Source organism: Tachyglossus aculeatus, chromosome 6, assembly GCF_015852505.1.
Source record: "Tachyglossus aculeatus isolate mTacAcu1 chromosome 6, mTacAcu1.pri, whole genome shotgun sequence".
NCBI lineage: Eukaryota > Metazoa > Chordata > Mammalia > Monotremata > Tachyglossidae > Tachyglossus > Tachyglossus aculeatus.
In genome coordinates this window covers 11,420,242-11,440,573 of record NC_052071.1, presented here as the reverse complement: position 1 = coordinate 11,440,573, position 20,332 = coordinate 11,420,242, and the positions used below count along the sequence as shown (strand labels likewise).

General features: G+C 54.2%; 1 protein-coding gene across 1 annotated transcript in view; it reads right to left on the bottom strand.

Annotated features, from left to right (window-relative positions):
- Positions 1-3,095: 3,095 nt before the first annotated feature.
- ZC3H12B (zinc finger CCCH-type containing 12B) overlaps positions 3,096-20,332 on the bottom strand; it is a 77,084-nt gene continuing 59,847 nt past the window's right edge. Inside the window, 5 exon segments of the mRNA XM_038748206.1 lie at positions 3,096-4,299; positions 4,301-4,635; positions 5,663-5,769; positions 5,873-6,107; positions 7,639-7,778. Coding sequence (XP_038604134.1) covers positions 3,193-4,299; positions 4,301-4,635; positions 5,663-5,769; positions 5,873-6,107; positions 7,639-7,778 — 1,924 coding nt within the window. The 3' untranslated portion in view covers positions 3,096-3,192.

Below are 20,332 nucleotides of genomic sequence, written 5' to 3'. Positions count from 1 at the left end.
GGAACGGTCATCCGCACTCAAATAAACGAAATCTATTATTTAAACCTTGGGCTCTCAAATAGAGCGTCTGTACAAAGTCCCACTATTTACACCTCGAGATGGAGAGTGACGGTGTTTCTCGAAATGAGCTCTCTTACGGGAGAAGAGACCCCGGGGCTACACGGGGGGATGACGGGTGGCGGCGTCCGGCTGCGACCGTGACGGTGGCCGAGGAGCCGTGGCCCCGGGTCGAGGACGGATGACCAGCCTCCGGGGACTGTGCCGAGACATGGTAAGCGGGGCGGGAGGGCGACACGGTTCTCCACGACTGAAACACGCGCGAGGGCTGAGGAACCCACCCCGGGTAGGCCCCCGGCCCCGGCCTCCTCCGTCCGGATGGGGTGGGGTGGACGCCGAGCTGAGCCGAGCTGAGCTCGCCCCTCTCCGAGCGGCCTGGCGGAAAGCGTCCGCCCCCGATCTGACCGGCGGGCCGGATCCTCGCCCACAAAGACAGCCCAGGCCCCACGGCCTCGGGTGGGGCCCGGACGGCCCGGCAGCCCACAGGGTCGGGGCCGGACGCCGAGCCGCCAAGCGACTCCTGCCCGACGCGACATTTCTGAACACCCGAAGCTCCGACTTCCACCCGCTCCAGGGCCGGCCCCAGGCCCGGAGGCGCGAGGGATCGGATCGCCCGGGCCCGGTTCCACCCTCGCTCCCCACCGAAACCGTTGTCTGCCGGCCGGTTCCCATTCCCGACGCCGTCCAGAATGGAAGGACGCCGAGCGGGATGCGCCTCGGGCCGCCGGAACTATCCCGGCCGATCCACCACCGACGCTCGGAGAAGGCACGTTAACGTGGACTTCTTTTACCCAGAAACCCCCAAGGCAGGGGCAGAGGCGGGGCTCTCTATCGACCTGAGACGAAAGCTGACTTATGCTCTAGAACACGCTCTAAAACGCACACGCGCCAGCTGTGCGCGGACTAATCGAAGTGGACGTGAAAAGTCGCCTCTGTCCAGAAACGACAGGTGCCCTTTGGAACTAAATGGCCGCTTCAGTCCCCCCGCCCCCAGGGCTAACTCCCCGTGACACACAGTGTCACAGACATCGTGGTGACAACGCAATACTGAAACTAGTCTAGAGATGAGTTTGTACAGGTTTGCTTTATACAATCAAGAAAAAAAGAGATACAATTTGTATCAACAAACAAAAGGTCATTTCTGGTTATTTGAGGCTTTGCTCCCAGCCGCAGAATCGGACCAGCTGTGCGCGAGAGGGGTTTGATCGGGGCGGTGGGTGGAGGGGAGAGGGGGGCAGATCTGAAACCCAAAAGGTCGGTGAAGAAGAGGCTCGGGGGGGGCGAGAGCCGGGGAACCCGCTCTCGGCCCCCCGGAGCTGAACTTCTTCCCGGCGAATTTACGGCCGACGGGGTCGGCGAGGGCCCGTTTGGCCGGTGCGGGCCCACGGCTTTACGGGGCCGAGTCGGGAGGCTGCGGCCCAGGCGTGGAGACCCCGGCCTCCGGAGGGGCCGTCCCCCACGGGCTGCCCATCACGCGGCAGAGGCGGGAGCCCCGGTCTGCCCAGGACGAACGGCCCGGAGGGAGGCGGATCCGGGGCTCTGGGGGGTGGGGGCCATTCCTTTCCCCCCGCACTGCCCCTCCGTCTTCAGCTGCGGGGGGTGAGAGGGAACGTCAGAACGGGGGGTCGGTGGGGGGGAGCCGCGCTCAGCGGGGCCGGAGAAAGGGGAAGGGTCCGGAACGCGGCCTGCAAGCCATGATCAAAACGCCAGAAACAACCCTGACGGCAGCCTCACATTCTGTGCGTTTCACAGTAAGAAACATTTAGGCAAGTGTCACACCTTCTCATGAAGAAACAAAAGGCCCGGAACAGGCCTTCTCAACTTGCATGAAAAAACTACAGTAGAAGTCGGCCATTTCCAGCTTGAGAACTATCCCAAGCTGGTCGTGGTTTAAAATGTGGAAATATACATTGGATTCAAAAAGGGCGTCCATTCAGTGCAGCTTAAAAAAAAAACAATCGACGCCTCTTCCGGAGGCATTGTAGCTACAAAGGTTTCCACCCTGAGGAAAAGACAAGTTGCGCAAACGATGCCCCTCCCGGAGGTCCGTTCCTCTGGCCTCCTCAAGGACCCGGCCCCAAGCCGGCCGGCGGCCAGACGCCCGTCCGGCGTGGATCCGGGGCGCCCGATGGGCGTCCCCGCCCATCGTTCCCGCCCACTCCGGTCCCCCGTCCCCCGTCCCCGGTGGGCAAATCCCCGGTCTCATCCCCACCCGGGGGGAGCAGAGTTCGCTCGTCCAGGGCCGGGCATCTAGGACGTGATGTCCCGGCAACCCCGGGGGTAGCGCCCGCTCTCTCCCGGTAACACCGATCTACACAGCGGGCGCTCAAAAGTCAGGGATGGACAGAAGGGTCCGGGCTGATGGGGAACACGCCGCCCGCACGGATCGGCCCCTCTGAAGGGGCACGCTGCTGAGGCCACCGGTTGGGCTTTCCGGAGGCGGAAGTGCCAAGGGAAAGGGCCGGCTTGCTTCTTCCGCCATTCAGGACCCCTCTCTCTGTCTCCGTCTCTGTCTTTAACCGCCGGCAGGCTCTCAATTCCGAAATCAGCTTAGCAGGCGGGTGGCCTCGGCCAGGAAGGCCCTCCGGAATTCCTCGCCTACCTACCTTAAGTGCAGAACTTGCTTGGAAAGGTTGAGCGTAGGTAGCGGGGATATGGAGACACGCATCTCCGCATCTCTAGAAAGGCGGCGGCGGACCCGCAGACACACACGTCTCGGAAGATAATCTACATTCACACATGCGACAGGATTGCTCACGCTAGGGTTGGGTTTTCCGGCTCAGAGACTTGAGCGGGACCCAGGAGTTGATCCGTGCGGTGAGGCGTGTGCATTTTCTCTTCGGGTGCCGGGGAAAAATTCCTCTGATTTTTGCTTTTGTGATAAAAAAAAGCGTGTCGCCAAAAAATCCACCTCCCCACCCGCACCGCCCCCGGCCCCCACCTTGCCCCACCGGGCCCATCCTGTTCGTGACGAAAGCCGGTCTCAGGGGTCCCCGAGTCGACCTTCCCCGTCTCGCCGAGCGGGACGGCGTCCTGCGGGTGGGGGTTGGCCAGGCCCGAGCGGAGCCCCAGCCCCGCCCGCCGCCGCCCATCTCCAGAGCCAGGAGAGTCGGAGCAGTGCCCGGGCGCCGCGGGTCAGCGCCCTGACCTGAGTTTGGTCACGATCACGGCGGCCAACTGCTGCGCGTCCGTCAGGTGCGGGTTCTTCTCCATGACGGCCAGGACGACGCCGGCCGGGAAGATGTTGCACAGGTTCCGGTAGGTCTGGTAATGGTGCTCCGGGACGGCGGGCTGCTCGCGGGGCTCGCCGCAGGCTCCGGCCCACGGGTGCCGCCACAGCTGCTCCATCTTCTCGGGCATGCTGCGCACCATGACGGGCTCGTAGCACGGCTGCATCAGGCCGCCGCTCAGCGGGTACGAGTGGTAGCCGTACGAGTCGGCCGGGCCGGGCAGCGGGTCCCAACTGGCGTGCTGCTCCCGGCAGAGCGGGGGCCTCCGCTGCCTGGTCGGGTGGCCCTCGTAGAGCCGGGAGTCCGAGACGCTGTCCATGCGGGTCATGACCAGGGCCCGGCCCGGCTGGGCACCGGGGGCGGCCGCCACCTGGGCGCCCGGGGGCCCCGGGTAGTCCCCGGGGCAGCTGGCCCGGGTTCCGGCCACCGGATGCTGGACGTGGAGGGCCAGGCGGGAGAGCGGCGGCTTGCGCGGGCCCGGACAGGGCTCCTCGGGCCCGTAGCTCTGGACCCGGGCCAAGGCCTCGTGGAAACCGCCGGGGGCGAAGGGCTGCGGGCGGTGCCGGGAGGGCGACCGGCGCATCTTCAGGGTCTCCTCCGGCCCGCTGTCCGCCAGGCCCAGGTAGAGCTCGCCGAAGGCGGCGTAGCCGGCTCCTCCCGGCTGGCTCAGGCGGGGGTCGGGCCCGGGCCCGGGGCTGGGGTTGCGCGAGAAGAGGCCGGGGTCCGGCTCGGCGGCGGGCCCGTAGTAGTCCCCGCTGCCGAGGCTCAGGGTCCCGGAGAAGTCGCTCAGCATGGAGTAGTAGCCGGGGTCGGTCAGAGAGTCGTACTTGGGATACGGTTCGCTGTAGTCCACCGGGGCGCCGTGGGTGTTGGTGACCAGGATGGGGGGATACCGCCGGCCGGCCATGTGGTCCAGGCCGGCCTGCGGGTGGGCGAACGGCGACGTGCCCGGCACGGGGCTGCTGGCCGAGCGGGTGTTCAGGGCCCCGGCCGCGTGGCTCTTGGGCGGGGGGCAGCGTCGGCACGCTCAGCGCCGACACCAGCGAGGGCACCGAGCTGGCCTCGGCCTTGCGGGCGGCCGACAGCCTCTCCTCGGGCTCCGCGGCCGCCACCGAGCGGATGCTGGGGTCCGACTGGCGCTTGGGGGCAACCCGCTTGCCTTCCGGGCCCACCTCGCCCTTGGGGCCGGCCGAGCCGCCGGCGGCCTTGGCCAGCGCACCCTCGCTCAGGGTCTTGACGGCGCACAGCTTGGCGCTGATGCGGAGCTCGTCGGCCACGGCTCGCTGTGGCTGGTGGGCCCGCTCCGGGTGGTAGTACTTGCACTTGTGGCCGTACGTGCACTTCTTGCCTGGGGAAGAGAAGCCCTCGGGTTAGGGTCACGAGCCCGCCTGGAGACCTCAGGGGTGGCCCGGTGGTGGCTTGGGGGAAGATTCACGCGCTGGGGACTGCCCCCCACCCCCGGATATCCGCGTCTAGTCAGAATGGCGACCACCTGGCCGGGTGAGACGAAGGCCTTCGGTGAACCAGACGGGGTGGGGGGACGGGGCAGCGTCTCTCAGCGGCCCAAGGGTCTCCCCAAGCAACTGGAAAATTATCGCAATAATTCTATTTATTCTGACCATTTGGACACCTGTCTACGTGTTTTGTTTTGTTGCCTGTCTCCCCCTTCTAGACTGTGAGCCCGCTGTTGGGTAGGGACCGTCTCCCTATGCTGCCGACTTGTACTTCCCAAGCTCTTAGTACGGTGTTCTGCGCACAGTAAGCGCTCAATAAGTACGGCTGAATGAATGAATGAGATGAATGAAACCCCCAGGGGCCGCTGCCATGGGGGTATCTGCTCATTTGCAGCAGGGGTTTGAGGGAGATAGGGGCCAGGGCCAGGGCACGGGCAATTGGGCTTTGGGGAGCGACAGGTCAGGAGGACCGGATCCGGGGACTTTCCAGTCCCTGCGGAGAAGCCCAAAAGTTGCAGGGGAGAGAACAATCTGGACCCTGGCATGGAGTGGCGGTGGGGGGGCACAGAATGAAGAAGCATCATTTAACCAACCCCAACCCCATCTCCCTCCCACAGAATTGGCACCTGTGCTCTTTCCCTACAGGCCCTTCTGATTTCCAGATAAGGCAGAGAGAGGAACGGCTCTTTTCCTGGCTACTTTTCTTTCATCGCCATTTCTCTTAATTCTCTGTGCCCTGAGGCCCCCTCGGCCACTTCTAAGGCTCCATCTAAGCACTTCCCCTCCACACCCGCAGGAAAATCCACACGCAGTCCAGCGTGGCTCCTCGGCTCCTCAAAGAGCTCCCTTTGAACCAGGAGAGAGGGATCAAAAGGCGAGGGTTCCCCGCTCACAACGTCTGTCCTCCAACCCACTACCCACCGTACGGGCACGGCTGTTTTTTATGTTCCGGGATAACCGGCCTCTTTCTCAGGAAATTTTCAAGGCTCGGGCCGTGGCGTCCTAGAGGGTCATCGGGCGGCATAAATCTAGGAGAAGAGAGAAAGAGGGAAAATGAGAAAGGGGGAGAGGGGGAGAGAGAGAACGAGAGCGAGCCCCTGTATTTGAGCATGACCCCGAGTGTGACCGTACTTGTCATTGACAAAGGAATACATCAGCAGCCTCTCTTCTATGAACTTCTTCCACTCTGGCTTTTCATTTTGCAGGTCCCGGTAGTTGTCGTTGGACACGATGATGCCATCCGAATCGAAAGCCAACTTGACGATAAACCGGTCGTCGTAGCAGACCACTCTCCTCCCCTGGACCCTCCGGGACGGGGTGAAGACCAGAATTTTCTCTTTCTCCAGTTTTCGCAAGATTTCTTGATCTGTCAAAGGGATGAGGTACTTTGAGTACACAAGTCCGAGCCCAAACTAAAGCCGCCAGCAAAGCAGTTTTGACCCCAGTTGAGGTAAAAACAGGAGACAGTGTGCTCGGCCTAAGCTACAGAGCCCGCCTGGAAATCCGAGAAACAGCCCGGCCTAGCGAGAAAGAGCCTGGGCCAGAGAGCCGGAGGACCTAGTTTCTAACCCTGGCCCTTCCACTTGCCTGTGGTGTGACTCTGGGCAAGTCCCTTCGCTTCTGTGCCTCAGTTTCCTCATCTGTAAAATGGGGATTCAACACCTCTTCTCCCTCCTATTTAGACTGTGAGCCCCAAGTGGGACAGGGAATCGGTCCGACATGATTAATTTGTATCTTCCCCAGCACTTAAAACAATGCTAGACACATAGTGAGCGCTTAACGAATGCCAGAATAAATAACTGTAATCTGCAAGTCCGTCGTCAGTTTCCACCTTGGCTGCTGAACAAAAGAACTAGTCAGTGATTCAGGGCTCTATCGGGCCTTTCTTCTGAGCCCTAGGGAAGCGGCCCCGGCTGCAATCGGGATACCAGGCCCGGGAAGAACAGGCCCACAAAGACCAGGCCTGGGTGCTGTCTCTAATAAGTCCCTGCTGTCAGGAAGGCAAAAAAACCCTTTCCGGAAGACCAAATGTCAGTCACTCACCGTGCCTGCCTGGACCCCAAAAAGGCCCTTTTGAGGAAAATAAAAATTCACAGTTGGCAACCCAAGCCATACGTTTCTGAGTAGCGCAGCCCCTCAGAGCTCCGTGTTGCCATTTTTATGGACCGGCCGGTCTCCCTGCTATTGAGTTCAGGCGGATGGTGTTTCTGAACTAGAAGGGGCATCCTTCCGCTGCCTCCGGGTTGGCCGGAAGTTTCTTCCGACCACTCCTATCCCCCCGGCGGTCCGCTTGGAGTCTGGGGCTGCAGAGTGCTTCAACGCTGCCAGTGGGGAATGACGGGAGCCAAAAACACCCTGAATGCTCTCCTTCAATTGTGGGGTCCTGGCCGATCCCCTGTTCCCCTCAGAAACCAGGCCTTGTAGCTGCCAAACCACTCCCCTCACCTACAAGGGGCTTCCTTGCCCACATTTACTTGGGGCTGATTTAGACCCAAACCAATGGTTTTCCAGGAAAAAAATATCCATCCACTCCAAAATTCCCCTGCTCTAACAAGCCAGGCTTCAATCTACAGGGAAGAAACCTCCTTTTGGGATGGCTGGACCCCAACCCCGTTCCTCTTCCTGGAAAACCCTACCTGTTCCACGTTTCCCGCCCACTGGAAAACAACTGTCTTATGGGAAAGATAACGTTTATCTTTTTTCAGTGTTCATTCTACCCTCTAGGGAAAACCCGGGTGACTTCCAGGTGGTGTCTCTGGACCCGGCACCGCTTTCCGAACCCCGGGGGGAAGGGGGAAAACGTGTTGTGTTTGGAAAACAGGAGCCAGACAGCGGTGGGGGAGGGGGTTGGCGGGGGGGCAGAGGAATCGTACTCATTTCCCACCCTGCGGCGTTACCTGTGATCGGCGCATCTGGGCGAGACTGTTCCTTTCTCCAAGCAGGCACGAACACAGTAATGTCTTTGTGCCCCTTCTCCAGAAACCAGTCCACAGCTAACTGAATCCCTCGGCAGGAGAAGCTTTCTTTATTTCCGTGGCTGGAAGAGACGAGGGGGAATCGAGCACGGAGGTCAACAGAAATTAGCGATGCTTTAGGATAGACTCTATTGGCACCGAGGGGGAGAGACTGGCTGGAGAGGAATTTCCCACTCTGGGATTGCCCGCAGATAATGAAAACAGAACCTGCAAATCCAACTACCCAGGGCAACTATCCTAGGAAGCTAAACCTCTTCCTCAGAGGTCAGAAGGGTGCCGTGGGGGCATTTTCAAACCAAACGGACAAGGGATGACGTGGGTGACCCCTCCTCTTGTCCCTGCTGGGGTCTGGAGGGTCTCCCTTTCCCCTCTTGAGGGTCCGTCATCGATCCGTTCCCACAAGGTGGAATGCTGTAGGAGCTACTCACGACCTCTGACTTCTTCCCTCAACCTTCCTCGTCCCTAGTTGCCACTGCCAACTTCAATCTACCGGGTCCTCAGGACGGCCCGTGGGGACATCTTATGGGCCGGGGACCGCAGCGAGTTGCCGCTGGGACTGGTGGAGGGGATTTCGGGAGTGCTCGCGTTCTTCACAAAACGGCAACCCGGAAGGCTGACGTTCAATGAACACTGCAGATATTGTGATAGAAAGCTGTGAGCCGTTTGTATGGGCTCCTTGACAATTTCATATTTTGCTGGCTGAGTAACGAATTTGTACCGATGACTTCTGGAAGTGGGAATTCTCCGAGATTGTGACTTTCTAGACTTTCACTTATGCTCCAGACTGGAAGTCTGTTGTGGATGGTCATTGTGACTATTTATTGCTGTTCTGTACTCTCCCAAGTGCTCAGTACAGTGCTCAGCACACAGTAAGTGCTTAATAAATACAAATGAACGAATGAATGACCTTAAAGGCTTCGTCAGCTGAATACGCTAGTGGACGTCAGTATCAAAGAGGAGCACGGCTCCCCAGAATTATTTTGGTGGCCCAAAATAAGGAAAAGGGGACACCAGAGGGCAAAATATGACTGGACCACCTTTATGTCCCTTCAGAGCCATGGGCCCTGGCAGATTCCATCAGTCAGTGGGGACAGGAGCACACAGGATGAAGCCACAGCGCTCAGTGGGGGACCGACACCTATTAATTGCCGAAGATGATGGTGCCAAGGGCTCGCCAATTAAAAATGCTCACTGCACTGGGGGATGCTGTGCGGGGTTTCACATTGCACCATGGTGCTTGGCTTGATAAGAGGGAAAACAGTCATTAAGATTGGGAACCCCCAGGGGCAGGGCACCTGGGCCCAATCAATAACCTCGCATCTTTCCGTAGCCCGGAATACGATAACGCTTGGCACACGATAGGCGCAAACTGGTGAAACGACTACGCCTTTGAAGGTGGAATTTTACAAACCCAAAAAAGGAGGCGCAGGGAAACTGGCGAAGAAAAGGAATGAATGGGAATAGGGACATCATTGGCCAGTTAAGCCTCGGATGGGAAGAACGGACCCACCCGGCACGGGTAGCCGAACTGCACTTAAGGCTGGGTGACCGATGAATTCCGACAATGTACCAGCAATCCCAACCCAAGCAATATAATGTGGATCCTTGCCGTTTTACACCCCACATGCTCTGGCCCGGAAATCAATTTCCTCACAAAGACAAGCTACCCGGGGGTCTTGGAAGGATGGGGTGGGGCCCTCTACAAGAACCCCACTCTAGGGAAAACCTGCGCACTAATTCTCACCATGTCCGACACTGCGCGAGTGTGCCCAACTCCATGACAAACTGAACCTTCCTTCCTTCCCTAATGTTGAGTTCTAGCTGAAGAAGAGAGAGAAAACCTGCATTGGGGACCCCGTTTTCCTGAGGACTCCCCACTCTCTCCAATAGCCGTGGTACCTGTTCAGCGCTGGCTTGGTGTTGAGCGCTGTACTGAGCGCTGGGGCAGGTTACAAGATCATCGGGTCAGATCCAGTCTCTGTCCCACCTGGGGCTCACGGCCTAAGTGGGAGGGAGAACAGGGATTGGCTCCCCATTTTACAGTTTGGGGCAAGCATGCATCACCCCTGCATTTTAAAAGTCCCAACTTTTTTTTAAAAAAGGAGCTCTGCCACTTGCCTCTGGGTGACCTTGGGCAAGTCACTTCACTCTTCTGGACCTCAATTTTCTCATCTGTAAAATGGGAAGAAGATACCTGTTCTCCCTCTCACTTAGATTGTGAGCTCTTTGCCTCGAATTCCTCAACACCTACTCTCTCCTCGACCCCCTCCAGTCTGGCTTCCGTCCCCTATATTCCATGGAAACTGCCCTCTCAAAGGTCACCAATGACCTCCTGCTTGCCAAATCCAATGGCTCATACTCTATCCTAATCCTCCTCGACCTCTCAGCTGCGTTCGACACTGTGGACCACCCCCTTCTCCTCAACACGCTATCTGACCTTGGCTTCACAGACTCCGTCCTCTCCTGGTTCTCCTCTTATCTCTCCGGTCGTTCATTAATCAATCTCTTTTTCGGGTTCCTCCTCCCCCTCCCCTCCCCTTACCGTGGGGGTTCCCCAAGGTTCAGTGCTTGGTCCCCTTCTGTTCTCGATCTACACTCACTCCCTTGGTGACCTCATTCGCTCCCACGGCTTCCACTATCATCTCTACGCTGATGACACCCAGATCTACATCTCTGCCCCTGCTCTCTCCCCCTCTCTCCAGGCTCGCATCTCCTCCTGCCTTCAGGACATCTCCAACTGGATGTCTGCCCGCTACCTAAAACTCAACACGTCCAAGACTGAACTCCTTGTCTTTCCTCCCAAACCCTGCCCTCTCCCTGACTTTCCCATCTCTGTTGACGGCACTACCATCCTTCCTATCTCACAAGCCCGCAAACTTGGTGTCATCCTCGACTCCGCTCTCTCATTCACCCCTCACATCCAAGCCGTCACCAAAACCTGCAGGTCTCAGCTCCACAACATTGCCAAGATCCGCCCTTTCCTCTCCATCCAAACGGCTACCCTGCTCGTTCAAGCTCTCATCCTATCCTGTCTGGACTACTGCATCAGCCTTCTCTCTGATCTCCCATCCTCATGTCTCTCCCCACTTCAATCCATACTTCATTCTGCTGCCCGGATTGTCTTTGTCCAGTAACGCTCTGGGCATGTTACTCCCCTCCTCAAAAATCTCCAGTGGCTACCAATCAATCTGCACATCAGGCAGAAACTCCTCACCCTGGGCTTCAAGGCTGTCCATCCCCTTGCCCCCTCCTATCTCACCTCCCTTCTCTCCTTCTACAGTCCACCATGCACCCTCCGCTCCTCCGCCGCTAACCTCCTCACCGTGCCTCGTTCTCGCCTGTCCCGCCATCGACCCCCCGGCCCACGTCATCCCCCTGGCCTGGAATGCCCTCCCTCTGCCCATCCGCCAAGCTAGCTCTCTTCCTCCCTTCAAGGCCCTACTGAGAGCTCACCTCCTCCAGGAGGCCTTCCCAGACTTGAGCCCCTTCCTTCCTCTCCCCCTCGTCCCCTTCTCCATCCCCCTCATCTTACCTCTTTCCCTTCCCCACAGCACCTGTATATATGTATATATGTTTGTACATATTTATTACTCTATTTATTTATTTATTTTACTCGTACCTATCTATTCTATTTATTTTATTTTGTTAGTATGTTTGGCTTTGTTCTCTGTTTCCCCCTTTTAGACTGTGAGCCCACTGTTGGGTAGGGACTGTCTCTATATGTTGCCAACTTGTACTTCCCAAGTGCTTAGTACAGTGCTCTGTACTAAGTGCTCTAAGCGCTTGGGAAGTACAAGTTGGCAACATATAGAGACAGTCCCTACCCAACAGTGGGCTCACAGTCTAGAAGGGGAAGACAAAGAACAAAACCGAACATACTAACAAAATAAAATAAATAGAATAGATATGTACAAGTAAAATAAATAGAGTAATAAATATGTACAAACATATATGCATATATACAGGTGCTGTGGGGAAGGGAAGGAGGTAAGATGGGGGGATGGAGAGGGGGACGAGGGGGAGAGGAAGGAAGGGGCTCAAGTCTGGGAAGGCCTCCAGGAGGAGGTGAGCTCTCAGTAGGGCCCTGAAGGGAGGAAGAGAGTTAGCTTGGCGGATGGGCAGAGGGAGGCCATTCCAGGCCCGGGGGATGACGTGGGCCGGGGGTCGATGGCGGGACAGGCGACAGCGAGGTACGGTGAGGAGATTCGCGGCAGAGGAGTGGAGGGTGCGGGCTGGGCTGTAGTAGGAGAGAAGGGAGGTAAGGTAGGAGGGGGCGAGGTGATGGACAGCCTTGAAACCGAGGGTGAGGAGTTTTGTTTTGTTTTGTTCTCTATCCACCTTCTAGACTGCAAGGCCACTGTTGGGTAGGGACCGTCTCTATATGTTGCCAACTTGTACTTCCCAAGTGCTAAGTACAGTGCTCTGCACACAGTAAGCACTCAATAAATATGATTGAATGAATGAATGCCCCCTAAAAGGTCAATCAATCAATCGTATTTATTGAGCGCTTACTGTGTGCAGAGCAGGTCACAAATGATCTCCTCCTTGCCAAATCCAGTGGCATCTACTCCATCCTAATCCTCGACCTCTCAGCTGCCTCTGATACTGTTGACCACCCCCTTCTTCTGGAAACATTATCCTATGTCGGCTTCACTGACACTGTCCTTTCCTGCTTCCCCTCCTAAATCTCTCCCTGGCTGCTCCTTCTCAGACTCTTTCACAGCCTCTTCCTCGGCCTCCCACCCCTAAATGTGGGAGTCCCTCAAGATTCAGTTCTGGGTCTCCTTCTAGTCTCCATCTACACCCATTCCCCTTGGAGAACTCATTCTCTCTCATGGCTTCAACTACCACCTCTTTGCGCATGATTCCCAAATCTGTATCTCCAGCCCTGCTCTCTCTCCCTCTCTAGAGGCTCACATTTCCTCCGGCCTTCAAGACACCTCTACCTGGATGTCCTCCCGTCACCTCAAACTTAACATGTCCAAAACAGAACTCCTTATCTTCCCACCCAAACCCTGCCCTCCCCTTACTTTCCCATCCCTATAGACAGCAACACCATTCTCCCTGTCTCACAAGCCTGTAACTTTGGTATTATCTTGACTCCTCTCTCTCATTCAACCTACACAATCCTGTTGATTCAACCTTCACAACATGGCTTAAATTCACCATTTCCTCTAGAGAAGCAGCGTGGCTCAGTGGAAAGAGCCTGGGCTTTGGAGTCAGAGGTCATGGGTTCGAATCCCGGCTCCACCACAAGTCTGCTGTGTGACCTTGGGCAAGTCACTTAACTTCTCTGAGCCTCAGTTACCTCATCTGTAAAAATGGGGATTAAGACTGTGAGCCCCATGGGGGACAACTTGATCACATTGTATCCCCCCCAGCGCTTAGAACAGTGCTTTGCACATAGTAAGTGCTTAACAAATGCCATTATTATTATTATTATTTTATTATTATTATTACCAGGTTAATCAAAGCACTTTGCCTATCCTGCCTTGTTGATTGTATCAGCCTCCTTGCTGACCTCCTTGCCTTCTATCTCTCCCAACTCCAGCCCACACTTCACTCTGCTGCCTGGATCATTTTTCTCCAAAACGTTGAGTCCAGGTTTCCCCACTCCTCAAAAAACTCCAGTGGTTTCCCATCGACCTCCACATCACACAAAAACTCCTCACCCTCGGCTTTAAAGCACTCAGTCACCTTGTCCCCTCCTATCTTATCTTTCCGATCCCCGATTTCCAACTACAACCCAGTCCACCTGCTTGGCTCCTCTAATGTCAAGCTATTCACTGTGCCTCAGTCTCATCTATCTCGCCCGCCAACCTCTCACCCACATCCTGCCACTGGCCTGGAATGCCCTCCCTCTTCGTATCCAACAACGGATGACACTCCCCACCTTCAAAGCCTTCTTGAAGGCACATCTCCTTCAAGAGGCCTTCCCTAAGTCCTCATTTCCTCTTTTCCCACTTCTGTGTCTCCCTGATTTTCTCCCTTTATTCGCCCCTCCCTCAGCCCCACAGCACTTAAGTACATGCATATGTATATATAGTAAAGTCTGTCTCCCCCTCTAGACTGTGAATTTGTTGTGGGTGGGGAATGAGTCTCCCGACTCTGTTACATTCTTACATTGCACTCTCCCAAGAGCTTAGTACAGTCCTCTTCGTACAGTAAGTGCTCAATAAATACGACTGACTGATCAATTGATCGATCCCCAGAGTACTCTCAAATGTACAGTGCTCTGCACACAATGAGCACTAGGCAAATACTACTCTTGATAAGACAGCCCACTGGGGAATTGAGGACTTTCAAATCTTAGGGTCAGTCACACACCCACTCCCTCTGTCAATGATCCACTGATACCATGAGTAACAAAAAAACTTGGTGGAGACCCATCTTGGGCTAATACACTCTATTGTAGCCCGGCTGAGGCCAGGGTGGAGTCCAGCACAGCCAGAGGGAGATGCACACAGTCCTCGACTTTGGACTTTTTTGCGTTCTGATCACTCCTTGCGACGTTTCTAAGTGAACACCCCTGCAGCTTTACAGCATTGTAGGCACGTCAACTCTGCCTGGTGATTCGGTCCAGCAAACGGGGAGAATAATGGAGAATGGAGGTGGTTTGTGTTCAGTATTTCCTGTGTGCCGAGCACTGTCCTAAGCACTGGGGTAGTTACAAGATCATCAGGTTGGACTCAGTCCCAGTCCCGCACGGGGCTCCTGGTCTCAGGGGGAAGCTCGCCGGCAGAAACCGTGCAATAACACAGAATGTGTTGGGCAGGCAGAGAGGCTGCCGGATCGGAGACGGCTCGGGCGGGTGGCGAGGTGGTGGGGAGGCGGACTGGCACTGAGTCTGAAGGCTGTTATTCAGCAGCGATGGATCGCAGCGCCGTGGTCTTTGCTGCGGACTGACTGTTCTTGCTGACGTTGTCAGCTTGATCTTTCCTTGTGTCTGGCCCCAGTTCTCTCTTCTCCCCTCTTGAGACTGGCAGCCCCCTGGGGAATGGGGATAGGGTTTGCACACAAACCCTACTGCTCAATCAATCAATCAATTTATAGCATGCTTACTGCATGCAGAGCACTGTACTATGCGCTTGAGAGAATACAGTAAAACAACACGAAAGATATGTTCCCTGCCCACCTTCACTGCCCACAGACTATAGACGATTTTTACGGTCTGCCGGGTCTCCCCCTCTCTGTCCCAGAAACTGCCCTCTCAAAGGTCACCAATGACCTCCTTCTTGCCAAATTCAACGGCTCTAATAATAATAATAATAATGGCATTTGTTAAGCACTTACTATGTGCAAAGCACTGTTCTAAGTGCTGGGGGGGATACAAGGTGATCAGATTGTCCCACGTGGGGCTCACAGTCGTAATCCCCATTTTACAGATGAGGTAACTGAGGCTCAGAGAAGTTAAGTGACTTGCCCAAGGTCACACAGCTGACATGTGGCGGAACCCATGACCTCTGACTCCAAAGCCCAGGTTCTTTCCACTGAGCCATGCTGCTTCTGTTTCTCTACTCCATCCTAATCCTCCTCGACCTCTCAGCTGCTTTCAACACTGCTGACCACCCCCTCCTCCTGGAAACATTATCCAACCTCAGCTTCAGTGACACTGTCACTGTCAGTCTCAGTACCTTTCATGGGCTCTTCCTCTGCATCCCACCCCCTAACTGTGGGTGTCTCTCAAGGTTCAGTTCGGGGGTCCCCTTCTATTCTCAATCTACACCCACTCACTTGGAGAACTCATTCGCTTCCAATGGCTTCAACTACCACCTCTATGCAGATGATACCCAAATCTGCATCTCCAACCCTGATCTCTCTTCCTCTCTGCAGTCTCACATTTCTTCCTGCCTTCAAGGCATCTCTACTTGGATGTCCTCCTGTCACCTCAAACCTAACATGTCTGAAACGGAACTCCTTATCTTCCCATCCAAAGTCTGTCCTCCCCTGATTTTCCCATCACTATAGATGGCACCACCATTCTTCCTGTCTCACAAGCTTGTATCTTGGTGTTTTCCTTGACTCTTCTCTCTCATTCAACCCGCAAATTCAAACTGTCAGTTCAACCTTCACATCGTGGCTAAAATCTGTCCTTTCCTTGATTTCATCTACCTCCAACCTCACATCCACCAAATTGATCACTTCCCCCCTTCAGAGCCCTACTGAAAGCTCGCCTTCTCCAGAGGCCTTCCCAGACTGAGCCCCCCTTTTCCTCTGCTCCTCCTCCTTCCCTCCCAAATGTCCCTACTCCCTCCCTCTGCTCTACCCCCACCCCGCCACTTCACTTGTGCATATATGCACAGATTTATTATTCCATTAATTTTATTAATGATGTGCATATATCTATAATTCTATTTATTTATATTGATGCTATTGATGCCTGTTTACTTGGTTTGTTTTGTTGTCTGTCTCCCCCCTTCTAGGCTGTGAGCCTGTTGTTGGGTAGCGATTGCCTCTGTTGCCGAACTGTACTTTCCAAGCACTTAGTACAGTGCTCTGCACACAGTAAGCACTCAATAAATACGACTGACTGAATGAATGAATACCTCACCACTGATCTCTTGTTCACATCCTGCCTCTGGCTTGGAACGCCCTCCCTCCTCATCTCCCAATTACACTGGACAATGTCCAATTACTCTCCTGTGCTTCAAAGCCTGAATGAAGGCACATCTCCAAGAGGCCTCTTCCCTAAGCCCTCTTTTCCTTTTCTTCAGCTCCCTTAATAATAATGATGGTATTTATTAAGCGCTTACTATGTGCAAAGCACTGTTCTAAGCGCTGGGGAGGTTACAAGGTGATCAGGTTGTCCCACGGGGGGCTCACGGTCTTAATCCCCATTTTACAGATGAGGATTCATTCATCCCTTCTGCGTCGCCCTGACTCGTTCCCTTTATTCATCTCCCCTCCCAGCCCCATGGCACTTCTGTACATATCTGTAATTTATTTATTTATATTAATGTCTGTCTCCCCCTCTAGACTGTGTGCTCACTGTGGGCAGGGAATGTGTCTTCTATATTGACAATGTTGTACTCTCCCAAGAGCTTTGTACAGTGCTCTGCACACCATACGCGCTCAATAAACACTGGCTGATTCCCTGTGTACTGATTTCACAGCTCGCTCCCTGAGGCCCACTCGACCCCAAGTGCTTAGTACAGTGCTCTGCACACAGTGAGCGCTCAATAAATACGTTTGAATGAATGAATGAATGAATATATAATGATCAGGACCGTAATAACACACTGCCCTCTAGACTGCAAACTCACTGTGGGCAGGGAACTCGTTTACTGACTCTGTTGTACCGGACTCTCCCAAGCACTTAGTACAGTGCTCTGCACACAGTAAGTGCTCAATAAGAACCCAATGAGAAGCAGCATGGCCTAGTGGAAAGAACACGGGCCTGAGAGTGTCAGAGGACCTGGGTTCTAATCCCAGCTCTGCCAAATGCTTGCTGTGTGACCTCGGACAAGTCACATCACTGCTCTGTGCCTCAGTTCTCTGCCTCAGGTCTCTTGTTCTCCCACTTATTTAGACTGTGAGCCCCAAGCAGGACAGGGACAATGTCCAATCTAATTAACTTGTACCTACCCCAGACTTAGGGTTTGACACAAACTAAGTGCTTAACAAATACCATTAATAAATAAATGCCAATGATCGGCTGATAGCACCAGTTTAGAAACTCACCTCATCCCATTGAACGCTTACTCAAAGGCCTTACCATCCTTAATACTAGAGGTGGGGTCCACGCTGCCCCCTTCTCACCTGCCCACAGGGACAGGGAGAGCAGGGCCGATGTGCAGTTTGAACGACAGCCCCATGACGTGATTTCACGTCGGCAAGCGGCCCCCAGATAAGTAGAAACGTTTGGCTGCTCTGGGGACTGTCCCCAGAGCCCACACTGCACCCTCCCGCTCTCAAATTTAGGCTAAAGAAGGAAGCTCCATCCTCAGTTATTCCGTTCGCTGCAGGACATTCGGCGGATCATCTTGGAAATGTCAAACAAAAAGTCCTCTAGATTGTCAGCTCTTTGTGGGCAGGGAACGTGTCTACCGACTCTTTGGTTGTAAACTCTCCCTGTTTTGTCCTCTCCTCCTCCCCATCTTCTCCTTCCCCTCCTCACAGCACTTGTATATATTTGCACAGATTTATTACTCTATTTATTTTACTTGTACATATTTACTATTCTATTTATTTATTATTTAAAGCAAATAGCTTTAATTCTACTTGTTCTGACGATTTTGACAACTGTCTACATGTTTCGTTTTGTTGTCTGTCTCCCCCTTCTAGACTGTGAGCCTGTTGTTGGGTAGGGACCGTCTCTATATGTTGCCAACTTGTACTTCCCAAGCTCTCAGTACAGTGCTCTGCACACAGTATGCGCTCAATAAATACGACTGAATGAATGAATGAGAAGCGCACTATGCAGGCCGTTGACTGATGCAGGAGGGCCAGCCTGGGAGATGAGTCCGGCTTGGGGTGAGCCTCAATCTGGTGGAAACCCAGGAGTCTGCCAAGGTTCGGACCTGGCTAGTCCAGGGGTTAGAAATCTCTGGTTCTGCATATATGTATATATGTTTGTACGTACTTATTACTCGATTTATTTATTTATTTTATTTGTACATATTTATTCTATTTATTTTGTTTTGTTAATATGTTTTGTTTCATTCTCTGTCTCCCCCTTCTAGACTGTGAGCCCACTGTTGGGTAGGGACCGTCTCTATATGTTGCCGACTTGGACTTCCCAAGCGCTTAGTACAGTGCTCTGCACACAGTATGTGCTCAAGAAATACGACTGAATGAATGAATGAATGGTTCTGCTTCGTAGTAAGCCACAGGCAACTATCCTGGGGCAGAGCGAAACCCTACTGGAATCAACCCTAATTTGTGGAAGGCGAAGGGGCGGGGAGGGGGGGAAGTCAGCAGAGCAGAGAGACCTTCTGGGGGTTTTTATGACCGAGTGGAAAGGACAGACGGCTGGGAGTCAGCGGATCTGGGTTCCGGTCCCAGCTCTGTCCCCAGCCAGCTGGGTGACCTCAGTCTTCCAATTGTTTATCTGTAAAATGGGTAGAGTAATCCCTACCTCCCTCCTCAATCTCAGCAAGATTAACTAGTTACAAAGAGAAAGATGGTCAAATACGTTCTCCTTCAGAGAGTGGCTCTATGCAGAATGAAGAGGCAGCATCACAATATAAAGATCTTCTTTCTCTTTGGAGGCAGCCGCGTGGCCCGACAGAAAGGACGTAGGACTGTAAATCAGAGGATCTGTGTTCTAACCCCAGCTCTGCTGCTTGCCTGCTGGGCAAGTCACTTCGCTTCCCTGGGCCTCGGTTTCCTCATCTGCAAAATGGGTATTAGATCCCTGTCTTCCCTCTCCCTCAGACGGTGAGCGCCATGTGGGTCCGGGACTGTGGCATTACAGAGAAGCAGCGTGGCTCAATGGAAAGAGAATGGGCTTCGGAGTCAGAGGTCATGGGTTCAAATCCTGGCTCCGCCAATTGTCAGCTGTGTGACTTTGGGTGAGTCACTTAACTTCTCTGTGCCTCAGTTACCTCATCTGTAAAATGGGGATGAAGACTGTGAGCCCCCCCATGGGACAACCTGATCACCTAGTACCTCCCCAGTGCTTAGAACAGTGCGTTGTACATAGTAAGCATTTAATAAATGCTATTATTATTATTATTATTATTCTAATGCTCTTGTATCTACCCTAGTGCTTGAGAAGCAGCATGGCCTCCTGGATAGCGCCTGGGACTGGATTCTAATTCTGGCTCTGCCACTTGTTGGCTGTGTGACCTTGGACAAGTCATTTCACTTCTCTGTGCCTCAGTTACCTCATCTATAAAGTGGGGATTAAGACTGTGAGTCCCTTGTGGAACAGGGACTTTGTCCAACCCTTTGATCTTGTATCTACCCCAGCGGTTAGAATAGTACTTGGCACACAGTTAAGTGCTTAACAAATACCACTATAATCATTACTATGATGGCTATTATTTTTATTAGAGTGCTTGGAACTTGGTAAATGCTTAACAAATACCCCAATCATTCTTCTTCTTCATAGCCAGCACTACCCCTTAACAGATTAAGAAAACAAGAGGACATTACGGTTGTCTCCTAACTTGTTTGTAGGAACTGAGCCGAGTCTGTAGGACCCAACAGACGAAAGCGGGTGTCCCTCTCCTTCAGACCTGATCGACTGCACCCTGAGGGGACTCGCTTTCTCCCAGGGCCTCGGCTGTCAGGAGAGTAACAGGCTGGAAATTGGAAGCAATTTCCAAGGGAGAGCACGGATCATCCTCGGGAAGTGCTTCCTGGGAGCTGGTGGCCTCTCATGAGCCTGGCTAGTTGCCCAGGTGAACGCGGGCCATCGACGCTGCCGGCCGGTGGGTTTGGGTTAGCAGAGGTGAGGAGTTTCTGGGGGCACCTTAAGGAAGTGCCCCGCAGCAGCATTCATTCATTCATTCATTCAATCGTATCCCGGTGCTTAGAACAGTGCTTTGCACATAGTAAGCGCTTAATAAATGCCATTATTATTATTATTATTTATTGAGCGCTTACTGTGTGCAGAGCACTGTACTAAGCGCTTGGGAAGTACAAATTGGCAACATATAGAGACGGTCCC